This window comes from Pagrus pagrus, assembly GCF_965226575.1.
Source record: "Pagrus pagrus genome assembly, chromosome: 18".
In the NCBI taxonomy this organism is placed as follows: domain Eukaryota; kingdom Metazoa; phylum Chordata; class Actinopteri; order Spariformes; family Sparidae; genus Pagrus; species Pagrus pagrus.
In genome coordinates this window covers 9708609-9726850 of record NC_140202.1, presented here as the reverse complement: position 1 = coordinate 9726850, position 18242 = coordinate 9708609, and the positions used below count along the sequence as shown (strand labels likewise).

The window sequence follows — 18242 nt, the reverse complement described above, 5'->3', positions numbered from 1 at the left end:
TATGCTATTATTCATAAAAAAGTTTCTACATGATGTGAAAGTGTTTTCCACTCCACCAGGAATAAATTGTAAGGTTGTGGAGCTATAAATTGCAAAATGTATACTGCACATCAGGTCCCCATATCCTACAGAAATACTGAGGACTAGTACTTTAATGCACAATACTGCGTGTAATTTGTACCACTAGGGGTCACTCTATCAAAATAAAAATATATATGTTTTTGAGTGTTGGGTGCAGAGCCTGGAGGAATAAACACCTGGACTCATATCCAATTCTGCTTTATCTTCAATCCTGTTTTTAACCTGACTGCAGCAGCAATCCGCCAAGGTGACTGCCGTTGCTGGGAAATTATGTTCTGTAATGTCGACTGCTGTCTGGAGTCAAAGGGGAAATGTAATTTGCCTCATGAGCATAATGTTACAGAGATAAGAGGGAAAAATGAAGGGAGGGAACTGGAGTCTCTGGTGACCTGACTACAAACACACAGGTACTCAAACTCTGCCTTTCCTCGCTTGCTAGTTTAAGGGTAATGTACAGTAACATGATCTGGCTGTTAGGGCAAAAAAAACACAGGCACAAATATTCATGGACTGGGCAGTTTAGTTTTATTCATGTAACGATTAATCACACTCACAGACTTCCTTCCTCACTCTCTGAATTAAGACATTAGAGCAACAGGTGACAAAATTAAATGTACCATTACCTTGACTAAACTTTTGTATTTCTCTGGGTTTGAAAATTGTTGTAAACATACTCAAGATGAATTTTTAATGGATCTGATTTTTATTCCACCACTACAAACATAACCTCTGTTTCTTCCCCATTTCCGGTCTTTATGCTAAGATAAGCTAAATGTGTCCTGACTTAGATCTGAGATGAGATCAATAATCATCTTCTCACCTCATTCTCGAAAAGAAAGGGAATAAGTGTATTTCTCAAAATGTTTAGTTATCCCTTTAAGGTGCCAAAGTCATATACAGAGGGTCCTTCCTTTGTCATTATGTGGCTACTTCTACTTCAGTGGCTACAAAGAGAAAACCCAGGAGTCCTGTTGTTCATCCTATGGGATGCAGCAGAGCTGAAGGATGCTGTGTTACAGTTTTTCACTGCAGCCCTGTTTTGACGTAGATATGAAACTGCTATGTGGCAGAAGGAAGTAGAAACATCTTTATTTTTGAGATTTTTCCTGTGGGCCAAAGAGACACAAGTTCTCCTTCTATCAGATCTGAGGAGACCAATGAGCCTTTTTATTTCAGTTCACAGTGTCAGGGTTCGAGTAATCTTTCCACAGATAGTGTATGTCTGTCTTCAAGTGAACTGTACTAACTGAATTTAATGGCCTGTTGCTCACTGACAGGATTTCTTATTGTCCTGCACCTCTGCATCCTCTTTCACTTCCTCCCTCTCTCTGATTCCTCGTCTTCCCCTCCTGTTTTGTGCACAGGTTGTGCTTCCCCCCGTCTGTCTTGCTTCCTTTGATCTCCTGCAGTTTAAACCCATTGTGCAAGAGGAAATAAGAAGAAAATGTGGAATAATCCAGCATTTCAGGCTCATCCCTTCCACTGAAATCAGCATGATATGGCAGAACAGAAGGGCTGAGCAGTTAAGCGAAGATAGTGAAAGCCTCCCCTTTCTTCTGCAGACGTCCGCCTGTCATATCGAGACAATGGACTAACAGCCGTACTGAAAGACTCTCTCCCACACTCTGCCCTGCGAATTATCTGCAGTAGAAGACAAACTCCATTTCTGTCTTTTTGTCACTTTGTGTGTCAGTCCTTTACACCACCACACAGCTCATTTCCCACTGCTAGGGTTGGTTGTACCTTAGCTTTAATGAATGTTTATGAAAGGCAATCTTACAAATGTTGTAACAGTTCAAACTATATTATTACCTTGGTGTTACAATTTATCATGGCCAGTATTACTTTTTTTCATCTCAGTATCATTTTCTAATTTGTTCAGTTGACTTATTACTTTACTTATTACTCATTACTCTGTTGTGTTTTCTTTGTCATTCTTATGTTCTGTAATTTCTCCAGCACAAGAACTTCATTCAGAATAAGTTCAATATTATTTTATATGAATTCTGCTGATGCAGTTTGCAGAACAATGAGCAAGTAATGTCACTCTGAATCATTGTATTAATCTCTTAAAATGTCTTAAATGTCTGAAATAGTAATTGCCTATAATTCGACTACATCATGCGAAATAAAGCCCTTCAGTATGAAAGCCCAACATATTATAATCAATTTAAAAAAATGACTGTGTCTGCTCATCTATCATTAAAAGGTTTTCATTGTTTCGGCGTAGCTAAGCTAATTAAACAGACATCCTTGAGCAAGTGCTACAAATGAGACTGAGAAAGATGTGTGGTGTTGTGCTAAACTGTGAAGTTGTTGAGTGAGAGTGAAGGATGATGAATCACAGACCTGCTCTCTGAGTGCATGGTGGGAAATGTGTGGAGGAGTGGGGTAATCGTTTCTTCTTTTCACTGAATAAGGACTTTCACTCGCTTTGTGTGTGTGTGTGTGTGTGTGTGTGTGTGTGTGTGTAGGTGCAGAGCCTGCAAAATATGTGAGAATCTTACATTTTTGTGTGTGAGTGAGCTAAGGCAGAGCGTTGCTTCCTTTAACAGCCTTCCAAATAAAACAGGCAAACAAACATTCATAGAAGCATTTACTTTCATACGACTCAACAACCTGACTTAACAAGCTGGATGCTCAACCTCTGGGAGTCATTTTGAAGGACTTTAAAGGACTCCTTCAATAACTCTTGGCAAGAATGTGAATGCCAAACGTTTGCTTTACAAGTGAAGTTTGTAATATTTAGGGGCAGAAATGGACTATAATATTCATAACTACAGTATGTTTTCACCTGACACTAAGAATCTTTGTGTTTTTGTTACCTTACAATGAGACTTTTATATCTACAGAGTGGGGGGGTCCTCTTTCACGGAGTTGTCCATGTTTCACCACCATTTCTGTAATGTAGCCCAGAACAGACGAACAGAACACTGGCTCAGATGGAACATTTTTAGCGGTCACCATAGGGGAGGGTGAGGGGCATTCAGTTGGTTCAGTCTGGACCTCTAAGAAATGTATGATTTGGGTGGGGTGGGGGAGGACTCCCAGTGGCTGGGAATCAACTTAGAACTGGCTGTAAGTTGGCTGGCAGCCGAAAAGCCTTTGGCTAGGAGGCGAACATCGAGGTGGCTTCAACTGTATCTACAACTTCAAGGAAACAAGTACGTGCATTTACTGTAAGGATGAATCCTGAATAAAATCACTTGTTCATCTCAATCCTGTGCAGCTATTGAGTTCTGTATATTCTTCCCCTCGCAAAAACAACACAGACACCACTTCCTGTGCTACAGTAATTCATCCTCAACAGTGAGAAGATCATGTCTTCAGCACTCTACAATGATCGTGTTTATATTCTACATGCCTCTGCCGGCCTACTCGCCACCATAACAAAAGTTTAGACTCTTCTGGCTCCGCAGCCTGGAGGCATCGAAGTACAGTATAACAGCAGCTCACATGAGAGATGAGTGTAAATGAGAGGAATGTAGCAGGGCTTGAGCCAGAGGCACATTGATTTGCCACCTCTCGCAGCTCTGACTTCCTCCTCTCTGTGACTGATAAATGCCTTTCCTCATTTTGGTTTACCGTGCAGCTGCGCTGGGTACTTGCAGGGAGTGGCCTGGCGAGGCATGTCAATAAACAATAAAGTATGCAACCCCCTCGGACGTTATATTCCCGAGTTGTGGTCAGTGGCGGCGAGTTTCAGATGCACTCTCTTGTGAAATTTCATTTCACGCTTTGTGTCTATTGATCGGTCTTCAGACAAAATCAGTCAAGATATTGCCAAAAGGCCAAGTCCCCTCTGCACTCACTGTCTTGAAAAGGATAGAATCAGAGTGTGTGTGGATATGTTGGGTGACCGAGCATTTGTCTGTGTGAGTCTCTTCGTGCCACTTTACCTTTACTTTTAGAGGCCTGAGTCTCGGCCTCCTTCGGCGTTCGGAAGCGCAGGGGTTCGCTCAGCGGGCTCGTAGCAGACATGCTGATCGACTGGACATGCACTATGTAGTCTGTCTCTTCCTCCAAGTCCCATAATGCACAGGAGCGTGTGGTGGTGTTGACTTCCTGGATGAATCGAAGCATGCGCACGTCTTTCTTCTGTCAGAGTATGACATGGGAAATGTCATATATTAATTATTTACATTATATATATTTTATATAATATTATTTTCAGCAGAAGGGCAGATGTTTTGTGCTCAACCATCAGGCTCTACAACACTGGTGACTCAATGGTAAAAATAAAAAAGGCACCAGCAACCATTTAGAGGATTCTTGGCTTATATTCACACAAATATGATAATTTGGCTAACGGGAGGGACGACTGGGCCACTCGGTGGGGCATTAATGGACATTTGGGCTTCTCGAGAGGCCTTCTGGTGCAACACTGTGGCATAAATATTGATGGGTCCTATTATGACAGAGGGAAGTCCTGGTTGAATAAGAAAATGCACTTCACTGGTGTATTATGTCACTGAGATTAATGCTATTGTTGTACGTGCTGTTATTCATAAACACCTCCCTGTCAAAGCACTGCTTCAACATGTTATAAACTATGCTTAAAGGGGGAAAATGGAGTCCGCGAACATAAACCGATTACCTGCTCCCAGCTCAACACAGAAGGTCCACAGAGCCCCTTTATTTGCGTGCCTGCCTCGAGTTAAATGCAAAGATTGACGTCTGTACTGTAAATATGAAGATGGAGCCAGAATCTTGTTAGCTTAGCACAAAGGGCTGAAAGCAGGGGGAAAACAGCTAGCCCGTCTCTGTTTAATTATTTATTGTAAGGATTAAACAAAAGAGATATAACTTGTTAAAAAGTAAGATTTAGGTGCTACTGATAAGTGGATTTTTTTTTATTTATCTATTTTACCTTTGCACAGAACCAGGCTTATTTTCCCTATTTGTCTTTATGCTAGGTTGAAATAACTGCTATCTGGCTGTAGTCACAATCCGCCCACATATGGCCAATAAAAATGTGATCAATACATTTAAATTGCTGCAAATTGTTACACAGAGCCCCTTTGAGCGGCCCAAACGTCCACAACTGGCATCAATCTTTTCATCGTTACCTCTTTGTAAGGAAACCGAATAAGCGTATTTCCCAAAATGTCAAACTATTCCTTTAAAAATATGATCTACTGCTGTGCAAATACTGACAAAAAGTATTGCAACAGACAGTAAGGTAAGATGAGAGAAATCAGTAAAATGTATCAGGCAGATATATGTTTCTTGTGCTACTTTAGCTAAAACAACAAAATGCCATTTGTTATTTGCATTTTCACAATGTCACAATTCTACAGCAGAATGAGTAGAAACGACTTCCTCTGTATACACACCTTGGTGCCGCTGTGTGAAAGCAACCCACGTTGACCCTGCAGCTGTCCTCCACACTCATGTCACCCCCCTCTCCTGTGAACAAGCGTGTATGTGTGTTTGTGTCTGTAAAGACATGCTTGTAAAGTGTTGTGATTAATGTCTGTGGGTGTGAGTTTGTATGTTTATTTGAGCCTGACAGCAGCACATAATATAACTTTTTTCCGTTTCACAGAGCTGTCAGAGTCTGCTGTTGTCATGGAGAAGACAGGCCTAACAGGATGCAGCGCCCTCGGATAATTCCCATTATGCTCACTGACTCTGAGCAGGGGAACAGCAACAGCATAAGGAGAATTGGACATGGCAGCCACAGCTAGTGATGAACCACAACTTAATTGAATGATTGTTTATGCTGATGTGTGTTTATACTTGCATATTCAACTACATCTGCCCCGTTGGTACATATATATTTATGCAGTGGGAGATACGTCTCTGTGTGTGTATTGCTCACCTGCTGTGTGATGGCAAAGCCAATGACGGGGTCTCCCTCGGGGATGTCCCATGTCACTACAGCAGAGTTTGCTTTCACCGCTTTGATGGTCACATTGACAGGAGGCGACAAGCTATCTGCAGACACACAGAGAGAGAAACAAAAGCTTGTTTTATCTTTTGCCGTATGAACCAAATGAGAAGATCAGCTCCTTTTATGCGTCTGCCGGAGTGCAGATACAGCCACCAGAATGGCAGGACGCCAAGTTCAGCAGTGTGAATAAATGGCTCTGCTGAATCCATTATGTGAGGTGGAAGCGATAGAGTATAGAAACAAAACAATGCCTCAGAGTGTTACAGTGGTAGTGCCCAAGGCTTTGCATGATGTTGGAGGATCAGTGTAGTCTGTGAGGTAAAGTCTGTCTCACCTTTCATGAAGGTAAATCTTTAATAGTTTAAAAATAGTATTTGGAAGACAGTAGGATTTTAAAGTTTGCAGCAATTCTTATAGTGTGTCTCTATGTATCGAAATGTTGGTCTGTCAGTCCACCACTTTGATCCAGGCTGAAATATCTCAACATTTAATGGATGGATTCATTCTCCCCAGATGATGAATCCAATGGACTTTGTTGATCTCCTGACTTTTAAGGAGAGCGCCATCTAGATGTCTACATTTGTGGTTTTGAGTGAAATATCTTGATGACCATTGGATGGATTGCTGTCAAATGCGGTGCAGATATTCTTGTACCCCTCAGGAGGAACTCTAATCACTTTGAAGATTGTCTGACAAAATTCAAAATTCACATCAGCTTCAGCTGTGCTTAGTGTGTAGTGATAACCAGCAAATATGTCTGACATGCTAACCTAAGCTGTTTAACACTGTAAACATTACACCTGGGTGATAGCACGCTGACGTGAGCATTTAGCTCAATGCTGTGCCTAAGCACTAGACCTACAGCCTCATGGGGCTTAAAATGTAAAGTTTGTGAATTTGACTTTCAGTTGTTTTGTGAATTTTACATTGTAATTCAATAAAGTCGTATCTCTTTGACATTCAACAAACACCTCTCAGGCATTCAACGCTTTTCTTTTCAGTATTGCATGCATGGATTAACACATTTACAAGCAACCTCGCACCAATGAAAGGCAATGAAATCTTTTTGTATTGCACTCTGGATTCAACAGTGTCTTGTTGTTGTTTGGTCTGTCTTTCTGCTGAGATTTCTATCCTTTTTTCACATCAAACAGCAGAATTCTGCACTTTTTTAAAGTCCCTCCCAGTGGATATACCCTGGACTCTAATTTAACTCGGCCTTTCAAATCTTAGTTTTAATTTCATTTTGTGAGGCACCCTGGTGGAATCCAAAGAAATATGGCTTCATCAATCGATCTCTTTCTCACTAATGGAAGCTGGTGGGGCTGATTTATAGTTGAACAAAATGAAAGTCTTCAAACTGACCAGAAGTCCTCATTAAATACTACTGCTAACTCTTTCCTGGAAGCGCACTGACCTGTTTCAATACATTGAAATATTTTGGGAAGTGGGTTAGGGTTAGGGTTTTCATGTAGGAAACAGGAGGATGTTTCAAAATACTGTCACAGTTTGCTTTTATTCAAATTATGTTCATATGTGTGTTGAACCATAAAGCCTGTACCCTGTACCACACTGAACCCTGAGAGACTGGTTACACCTTCACGCTGCAGCAAGCAGTTTTGGGATCGATTGATAAATGTACCTTGGAGCAGAACTGAGAGAGATGAATAGGGACGAAGAGAATTGGTCACTCTCAGCGATGCGACTCCTCTGTCTTTAATGGAGTATAAATCTAATTCTGCCCACCGAATGCAGCCAATGAGTTATTGAATAGGTTAACGCTCACTTGCCCTTCGACGGGTACAAATCACACAGCTGGTAATTACAGGATGATGGGCTGCTGGAGCGCTTGTGTACGCACTGACATACTGTACTCTCAAAACCAGCGCACCGCATCCGAGCAGGCCTCGGTTTTACGTTTCCACCCACCTGCTGCTGATGTTTTGATGAATGGCCTGACTAACAGCAGATGACAGGACGGAGACCTGCTGCATCTCTTCATCAGCGGGTACTCGGGTGTTTGAAGTGGCTTTGCTTTTGTTTTACTGGCTGCTGTTTGTTTGCTGTTTCCTGAGAAGCCTGAGGGATGGCGTCTTAGGTGGAGGGTGGTAATGAGACTGAAGTAGTGGCAAATTAAACTCATTATTGGTTGGCTCTATTCTCTCATGTGTTGACGCTGCTCTCAAAACACACAGAGACAGTTAACATTTAGATCCCAATGCTCCACAAGGAATACTGGGAAATTAACTCTGTAACTCCGACATCAGCCCATTACCTTGTTTGCACATATAAATACTTTGTTTATAATTGCAAATATCTATACTGCCCCTCTTCTCTTTCAGCGTTAGTAAAAGAACCATAACTAAATAGCGAGAGGAGTAGTCATGAAGTACTTTTGTACAAGTACTTTTACTCAAGTGCAACTCTGAGGTACTTTTGCTTATGTTGTATGTTAATTTTACGCTACTCTACACTTCTACTACAGTGTCTCAGTGGGAAAGATTGTACTTTTTACTTTGTTATGTTAATTTGACAGCTTTATTTACTTTTCAGATCCTTATGTTCGAGGCGTCATATTCCTTGTGACTAGTTAGTTTCATTTGTAAAACTGGTGAACTGCCTCTTTAATAGACTTTAAAAGAAGAGAATAAAAAGTGAGTAATGAAAAGAGGAGCTGATGTGGTAATAGGAACAGTCTGGCATCACTCTACGTCGCTCTCCTCTCAACGCCACAGTCTGATCTATAAGGCTGTGCTTGAAGCTCTGTATCACACACCTCCTGTCTTTTAAATCCTAAATCCTGCTGAAATCCTATAATTTGGCTTTTCAATGAGCTTTCAAAGCCTTTAAATGTCTGATCTCGCTGAGAGTACTTTCTCTTTGCTCCTTAAAATGGAGTAGCCTGCCGCAAAGCCCTTTGAAATTGCAAATTATTCTCCCAGTGGATGACCTTAAAATATGATACTTCATATATTTTTTGTTTTCTTCTCCCTTTATTGTTTGTATTGCTGACTGCCTGTTTGAATGTATAAGTGAACTATCATCTCTCCTGGAAAACAGAACTTGATTCCACTGAGACGGCAAAATTAAATAACAAATGATAAAAAAAAAAGCAGGAGAGTGCCACATTCCTCCTTCTGCTAAACAAAAGTTAAACCCTCTCTCTGAGTGTCCTCAGGTCCCGCAGCTTCCGGTCACTTTTTGTCTGTCTTCGTCCATCTCCAGCGCCAAGGGATGACAAGCGTGGACGCTGGCCATGACCGTGGGCCTAAAATATCCACATGACATGAGAGTCAGCTCTAATGAAACACCAGACAGATGTCTTCATAAACTCTCTCCCATTGCAGTGGCACACAGTTGGCCTCACCCGGAGAGATAGGGGTGACTTTGAGGAGACGGTGACGGGTGTCCCTGGTGTGTGTGTGTCTTTGTTAGCCCGGTGATGATCAGACTGACAGCTAGTTGTCTATCCCATGCTGAGAAGTGTGAAAGGTGACAGCTCCTTAATATCCACGTTCATTAGAGAACTCATTGGGAGGGAGGGTGACGTGTGTGAAACTACATAAGGTCAAGGAGAGGAAGCCGAGATGCTGCTTCAGGACACGGACATGTTGTGAACACACACACACAAACACACACACACACACACACACACACACACACACACACACATAGACACACACAGTGAACAGTCCTGCTTCATAAAGTCTTTCATTATTAAATGAACGTCCTCCTCATCTGTCCGTCGACCTCAGAAAGACAGGATCACTCCTCCCACACCTCCTCCAGGCCTGCTGTCATCCCTCCCTCCTGACTCCTCCTCTGCATCTCTTTTCAGCTTGTTCAGTGTGTACACACACTCCCCAAAGCTGGGTAAAGAGCAGTTCACTGCTTTTAAAGGTGGTGAATTTATGAGTGGAATTAAAGATGGGGAAATATTTCAGGTAACATGGGATGTTGAAAATGTATCCTGAAACAGATCGTACGTTAATACCAGGTGTAAATGGGGTTGAGGCAGTTACAGATTCACCCACCAGAGGGCCCCAGGGAGCGATTGAGCTGTGGCTCCCCATCTCTTTGCACTGTGCCTGCTTTTCCCTTTAAATAATCATCAGGTAAAGGGCACACGGTAAGGCTACACATGGCAGCTTTGAAAAACAACTAGTACTCTGAGTGCATCTGCTAGATTGTGGTAATTTAAGTAAACATAAATCATTTTAGGCTCATGCACCATGTAAGCATAATCAGAGCTGAAACAATAAAGGTATTACACCTAGTTTTTCATACAGGGCCATTTTTACAATACTGGGCCTAGAGGTGAGATAAAAAAAGCAGAGCTCACTTTAACGTCCCCATCGTTTCAGTTCATATTGTGCATTAGTGGTGCAGAATTGGCTAATGTGCCATTTATTTAAGAATTTTTGCTTTAACATATCATTATGAAGAAAATGTTGATTGCACAATGTAATGACTATAGAATAATGACACTATCAGGGAGTGATTTCCTGTAAACTTCGCTTTCACCGTGCTGTTTTGTCTGCCACCAGGCACAAAATCTCCCTGGAAACTGAAAGCTGACTGAGCCAGTCAGACTGGCAGCCTGCAGTCACTTCTATCTGGTTTCATGTCTTATTATAGACTAAATGAATAAACTGTAATGGCCCTCAGTAGAGCGCAAACCTCCGCCAAGGCCATCCAGCCCCCCTTAATTCAATCAAGCCTAATCCAATATCAAACTCAATAGCCCTACATTACTCTAAACCACCCATAACTGCTTCACCCTGATATTAGCTTGGATCTAGGATCTGCATCAAATTGTGCTCAGACATAGAAACTCGGCTGAGGGTCATCCCCCACCCAAGTTTCGTGGGAATCCATTCAGTAGTTTTTGTGTAATCCTGCTGACATACCAACCAACCAGTAATCCAGGAAAACAGAAATGATACAGTTGGCTTTATAACAGCGGCGTCAACAATAAAACTATGTGAAAAAGCCTGAGGAGGGGAGCCATCTCAATTTAAACTACAAAAACAATCGGCCACACATGGTGTTTTTCCACCAAATTAGCTCTGGATCTAGGAACCCTGGTGCCATCTGGCAAACCAGTCTGTGTTTCCACCAGATTTGCGTGGAACCGTTGTATCAAGGATGCGTCACCAATGTTGATGTTGTTGACGACCTGTAAATGTAGGACGAGATATCACTGATTTTACAGCGCTGCAATCCTTAGAAATACATTTCCAGAGTCAGGCCCCTGGACTGGTTCCCCTCCCTGGGACGCTTATAAGTGAGTTTGTAGGCCTGTGAACTAATAAACTAACTGCCTGTTGGCTACATCCTATTCCTCTGTTTTCTGCCATTTTAGAGATGGGCACAGGCCTTGGGTGTTTGTTACCTCCTGTTCCTTTTCTTTGAATCCCTTCGGGAACCACTTTGCTCCTGCTAATTAATGTTTAGCATCTTAAACAGCTTTAGCACATTTCAAGGCTAATAGTAAGTACACAGTCACTCTGTATGGAAGGTGTGTAATAACCAGCAGGTGGGGGTGAATATCAAAGCGGTGTGCATTTGAAGGAACACTTACAACTTTGTGCTAAAGCCATAACAGCTAGAAAGTGAGAGGCCACAGGGGAGTCAGCGGCTACAAATTAGCACATGTTGATTAGCGCAGCGGTGTCTCGCGCCACAGCTAACGACAGCGCCGGGGGAATTACAACTGCTCGCCTCTTGTTTTTCCCCTGCTAACAGTATTATTGTTATTGAGCCTCGTAGCCATGTAAGCTGCGGTTACAGCGTGCTCTCTGGGGTCAGCATCCATACAAGCTGGCAGGGACGTTGGCTCCCCCCCTCATTCATAGTTAATGTGCCATGATAGAGCCATTAGGACTTTGTGCTGATCTGGAGTTTGCCCTTTCATGTGTCAGGCGAGACCTCTGCACGTGGTCCACATGTACACATACCTGCACACCAGGCATTAATGTGGCTCATCTGTAGGCCAGAGCATCTGGTGGGTCATTTAGAAATGCAATGAAACGTGTGCGCTCACATCGGAGCCGCGCTGTTACGCTGCCTGCTGTTTCCCATACGACTGCTTGAAGTCTTACATAAACCACAAAAGGGAGCTCCCCTGTGGATGTCTGCCTTTCTTTATCTTTGTCCCACTGTTTGTACCATTCAGCTCCCAGAACTTTTGGATCCACTACCTCTGAATCCACCTCATATGTTTCCTGTATTTCTTCTTCCATTCACTTTCTATCTTTGTGACTGCAATGGACACTTGGTGCTAAACCTCCCCCTCACACACACACACCCACGCCGTCTATCTGTTTTTGTTTCTCTTTTCTTCTCATCTGTCTGTCTCTCCGACGCGCCTCGCTATATATTTCTCTACAGCTACTACACACTGGGGCTTTTTGGCAGCTCCTCCACAGCCTGGTGTGTAAAGCTCTCCGCCTGTAACTGACACTTCAATGGGAATCTGGGCGCAGGGGGAGACGGTGGGTGAAAGGGGGAGACGGGAGCCCAGCTCTGACTCACTCATGTACTATTCTGCTATTGATTAGCCTCATGCCACTCACGCTCACACTCGGGCTGCCGATCAGCTGGTTGAGACTGTTTTGAGCCTTTTGGTCTATCGGTTTTCATTTTCAGATTCATTAAAGATGTCTTCCTTTAGCAGCCACAGAGCGCCTGTTTGCGTGTGTGGGAGGCGTGTGTGTTTTCGGCATGTTTTGCATGCCAAATGGAGCCCGTGTGTTCTCCGTGGGCTGTTCTGCGTCCATGCACAGCAGCGCAGCGCTGTCAAACAATCACACCTGAGGCTTTTTCTATCCCATTGTAGAGAAATGAGTTATTTACTCCAAGGAAATGAATTTTCCAACCCCGCTGGTCACGAGAATGCCGAGAAATCTTTCTTTCTTTCTTTCCATCACACACACACACACACACACACACACACACACACACACACACACACACACACACAAACGCATTTCTCTAATTAAATGTCAAAAGGCACGGTATGAAAATCAATGCAGCATTGTGTGCACACAGAACGCAAGCCAGCTAATTCAAAAAGGCAAGGGAGGAGCGCCATGAGGCTGATTATTTGACAAGCCCACTGCTAATGAAATCTACTCGCACATCAGTTGCAGCCCTCCCTTCCCACACACACACACACACACACACACACACACACACACACACACACACACACACGAGGCAGGGAAACAGCAGTGATACGGATGAGGCTGACGACGCTGAAGGAGCTCACAGCTTGATTTAAGGTTGTGAATATGATATTAGAACTTCCCTCTGTTGTCTGTCTTTCACTTCAGACTGACTGCAGTGTCTCTCTGTGGAGGTCTCACAGTCCTGCTGAGGACTTGGGGACAGCTGGTAAAGTGACGCCGACAGTAGCTGCCTGGGAGGATTGGTGTCACATGCAGGCAGGTGGAAGGGGGTGGGGGTGGGGGAAGTGAAGAATACTCTCACTCTGATTCCTCCATGTTTCACTGTCTTCTGTTGCTGCCAGCACTATCTCCCTTTTGCATACATTAATTTGCTTTCTCTCTATCCATCACTGGCTTCATCTCCTTGTCTCTCTCCAGCAAGACTTCCCCTGAGAGAAACACATGCCGTGTGACTGACTACTGGCCCCTGACTGAATACTAAGGTCCCACGCCCGAGCTAGACTCTCAGCTCGCGGCACAAAGGTCGATCATTCGAAACTGACTGTTTCTGTATTTGGAAAACAGGTAAACAAGCTTTCCTTTTGTTTTATGCTGACACAACCTGTGGCTTCATGTTCAATAAGATACATTCAACAATCAATTCAATCAGAGTAATGCATCATACTTTTGTGTTACTTTCACCAAAATAACTGCAGAGGGACAGCTGGGCTTCCAAACTGGGAGCAGTACTCCCCGGGCTGCCCTGGGGTGACAACTGGACAGGAAGAGGTGGGGACACTTTCATGTTGGTGCTCATATTTGACGAAGGCCTTTTGTTTGATTGTGTAGACAACTTTTCTGACTTGTTTTAAACATGCTTTTAATATATGAAAAACCCCAGAACAGACCAACAAGTCTGCCACACTGAACACCCCCACAAACTCCTTCACATACATGCCATCTATTTCCCTCCAGATGGTAGCTCGGACCTTCCTCCACCTGCACACGACATGACAGATGCGTAACTGGACAGATGACGGACTGCGTCAGCGAGCCGCCGCTACCACGTCAGTCTTTTGGCATCCCGTCTCTTTCTCCCACAGGCCTGGTGTCCAGATGATTGCAATCTGTCCTCTAAAGCCTGCTTCATTCTGTTTTCTCCAAAAAAAGACCAACCTGAAATCACTTGTCGCTTCTGAGAACAATTACATTAAACACAATTTCTCAGTAAAAAAATCAAAATTGTTTTCTTTCAATCTCCTGCTGTTTGCAGTGCAGTGTTGCCACAAGTGTCAAAGACTGTGACTGTTTTTAAGTATTTTATATTGTTGCTTGCCTGTTTTGTTGTACTGCATGCTGTTATTGTTGCTAATTGCTTGATGTCTGCACTCCCCTTGACTAATGTGATTCCCTGATAACCTATACCTGGTGGATTTCTTGTATTTGTAACAGGCACTGGTGACCACCAATCGGTTTTCTGAGAATGGCGCAAGGGACCGATGGCATGGTTCGACGGGTGGGACCAACCACCTGGGCCAAATGTTAGGGATGATGAGACTGGCACAGAAGGAGAACAAAAGGAAAGAAGGCAGAGGTGAGCAGAGGACGGTGGTATACCAGGCGGCGGAGGGAGGGAGACTGACAAGCAACCACCCTTTCTCTGCTGCACCCACACCACACTGGACTGCAGCTTTTAAGGGACGCTGGGATTTTAAACTTTTTATACCTTGAAGTTTGGCTCTTTTGGTCTCCTCAGTGTTGCTCTCGATAAAAACGAAACCACCTTCTTTCCTCCTTACATTAAACAAGATCTAAAAGCTTTAGCATATATGAGCCCTCGCTATCAACCACAAGGCCATCGCTCTTATTCATCCGCGGCTCGCTGAGCCATTGGGCGAGCTCTCAAAGAGGAGCTCAAAGAGGCTTTTTGAAATGAAGAAGAGGCAGACAGGTGCCAGAGGAAAGAGCAGCAGCAGCAGCGCTACGTTGTTGATACACTGAGCAGCAATGACGCTTATGTAAGAGGACAAGTGACAATTAAAACGTGACAGGGTGCGAGAAAGATCAAGAGAGATTATCTGGGCAGGACTGACACGACAATGACAGCACAGCTACAGCGAGGACTGACTTCCCAAACATTATCTTTTTCTTTTGTTTTTAACTTTGAGCCTCGGTGCTGTGTTCCAGAAATACACCAGCTCTGTCGAGTCAGGCTTATAAATTAGTTGTAGCTTCATCTTTGTGTTTTAAGCTGGTTCTGTATTTATACACAGATCTACATACACAAAGCAAAAATACCTATGTGCCACCAGCAGCCAAAAAACAAACAAAAAAAGAATACCAATATACATACAACTCTAGCTGAGAGCTGATACTCTTCTTCTGGATTTTGAATTTGGCTGAATAAAGGATATTCAAGGGGAAAACAAATGTGTGAGCTGCGTGACTTGAGAGAAGCTTCTTTTGTATTCTACAAACCCTGAAATATTCTGGTTAATGAATGGGGATAGTACAATATAAGATACAACATTTCTTCATTTAAATCACAACACATGCAATAATATTGTGAACCGCAATCATATTGGCCAAGATAATTGTGTCCCATGCCTATTTATGACCCCAGAGGGAGTGTACACAAAGCATATTCTGCCAGGGAAAAGAAATCAGATTTGGAAAAAATATTAAAGTTTGGGTTTCTTTATGCTTTTAACCTTTTAAATGTTGTTTTAAAATGTAGGAGCAGAAGTTTGGATCTGGCTTTTATGATTTTTCTGGTGTCTCGACATGACACAATAGACAGAATTTTGATATTTACAATATTAATGAGGTAAAAAAACAAACTCAAAAATGTTTTTCCATAATAAACAAACTGTTCTCAGACGAAGATAAGGTCCCCAGGGGAATGGTGGCAGGGTCTGCCAAGCATAAACAAAGTAAAACAAAACTGTCATTTAAGGTCAGTTTGTTTATTTAGGCATCAGTCAATAAAGATCTTTCCCCTATGATTATTATTTCCAACCCCAAAACTACACAGTGCACCTTTAAAGAGCAGCAGAGATGCATTAGTGTGTGTGTCTACTGCAGCCTCGACACTTACGTAAGTTAACTGTAGTGGCGGCTTGCCAAAGTGTATTTATGTCTTCTTGTAAATAATGTGTTAAAAATAGTGCTGTTAGTAAAAGTCAGAAAAATTGCTGTAATTCTATTGTAACATTCGATTGCCCAGATCTGATGCAACACATCAGTGCTGACCTGTAACTGTACTGTAATAGGCTCTTGCAACAAAAGTGCAGCCAACTGCTTTTTAAAAACTTGCAAACAAGATTACAAACAACTAATAATTACACACAGCTAAATGTGCTCACACAACTGACCAGAGGGAAAATAATGAACAGATAATCACGCACTCACGCAATCCTGCATCCCCAACGACTCACACCTCCTCTCACGCTCTCTGTGCCCTGTTAAAGAGCAATGACTCAGTCCTCCAATCAGGAGGCTCCCCCAGATACCCAGCAGGTCTTAAGGACGCACATTAGAATAAAATCAGGGCAGAAGTGTTGCATTTACATGACTGAAAATACTGCTGGTAACGACTGGATTGTTTCAGTATGGGACCATGGAAACGAGCCCTCGCACTGTCCGCTCATCCTCTGACACCAGTGATGGAGTCTCCATGTGTTCAGGGCTGCTCGCTCGTTTTGTGCATGTAACAAACTGCCATCTGGAAACAGTAACATCGCAGACCTGAAGGCTGTTTTTCTAAAATGCATAATGCAGTATGTTGTGTCTTTGAGAAACTGCTGATTAAACCTTGAAATGAAACCTTATGAAACCACATTCATTTTGATTTTGCCTCTCTGACTTCTTGGACGTCTGATCAGAAATATTTACACTGTAAGTCAGTTTCTTGTTTGATGACAATTTAATGTTAGAGAAGAGAAGTTGAGTAGGTTTTACAAACTGTGGCTCTCACAGCTGAGGCCTGCAACTCCTCTCTATGGATGGTAGTACTTAACACTTGACACATAATACACTGTCCTCACAGGTGATTTATCACCTGGCAGGTTTTTTGTTTTATTTTACAGCTTAAAAAAATAACCACACTCACTGTTCAGAGCCTGGAGCCTTTACATCGCTTGCATCACTGTTCAATATGCTTATTGATTCATTGATGTTTTCCTTTTATTTCCTTTCTTAAAACTCAGAACTGTTAGGGACCGGAGAAAATTGCTTGCAAGGATTTATGGCCTCATTTAATTGAATGTGTGAGAGAGTCGATTTACATTTTAAATGGAAACATTACCTTTCCTTTCCCAGGATCAACCGACTGTTTATGAGTCTCTATAAACCGAGACACTGTAAAGACGTCAGCCTAGTGTAAATTTTATGGTGCCTTGGTGCTCACCCACTCACTTCTACAAGTCCACCTCTCCGCCTCAACATCAAATTGGCCTGGTTTTCTTGGTGCAGGTGTCTGACTAAGTGATAAAACAAACACAAACACTTGAACCAAGTTGAACTGTGAATCCAAAAGTGAGGCAGTTACTCACAATTTTTCTCAACTGATCATATCTTTATTTTATTTATGTATCATATCAACATTTGGACTCAGTAAGGTTCCTAATCTTTTCTTGAACTTTAATACAGCAGTTGACAATCTCCCCTTAAAGCCCATTTAGTAGCTGTTCTGGAGCTTTTGGTCATTTCGCATGGTCTTTTATCAGCAGATGACGGGAAAATTAGTTGTCATGGAATTTTTTTAATTTCTATTTTAGATACAATCAATCAAGAGTTAAAGAGAAACAAAGAGAGATGCGACAAAGGTCCCTGGCCAGATAATCAGTATTTTTTCTGTGGTTTTACGAAGTGTCCCACCCACAACAGTAAGTGGTTACATCTCACAAGTAATAGCCTATCAACACTGAATATTCTGAATCTGCAAAGTAACTAGTAACTAAAGTTATCAAATAAACATAGTCGAGTGGAAGTATGAAGAAGAAAATGGAAATACTTAAGTAAACTACCTCTAAATGTTACTCAAGGGCAGTATGATTAAACTGTAATAAGTTACATTCAATCACTGGTTATTA

The 18242-nt window shown here is 42.5% G+C and overlaps 1 protein-coding gene across 2 annotated transcripts in view; it reads right to left on the bottom strand.

Annotated features, from left to right (window-relative positions):
• Positions 1-18242, bottom strand: part of fndc5a (fibronectin type III domain containing 5a) — a 28184-nt gene that overhangs the window by 5712 nt on the left and 4230 nt on the right. For both annotated transcript variants that reach the window (XR_014624734.1, XM_084381755.1), the window contains exons 2-3: positions 5906-6021; positions 3981-4179 (exon numbers count right to left, since the gene is read on the bottom strand). Coding sequence is in view for 1 of the 2 variants with exons in the window: in XM_084381755.1 (XP_084237881.1) it covers positions 3981-4179; positions 5906-6021 (315 nt within the window). In the remaining variant the exon portion in view is untranslated. The remainder of the gene's footprint in view (positions 1-3980; positions 4180-5905; positions 6022-18242) is intronic.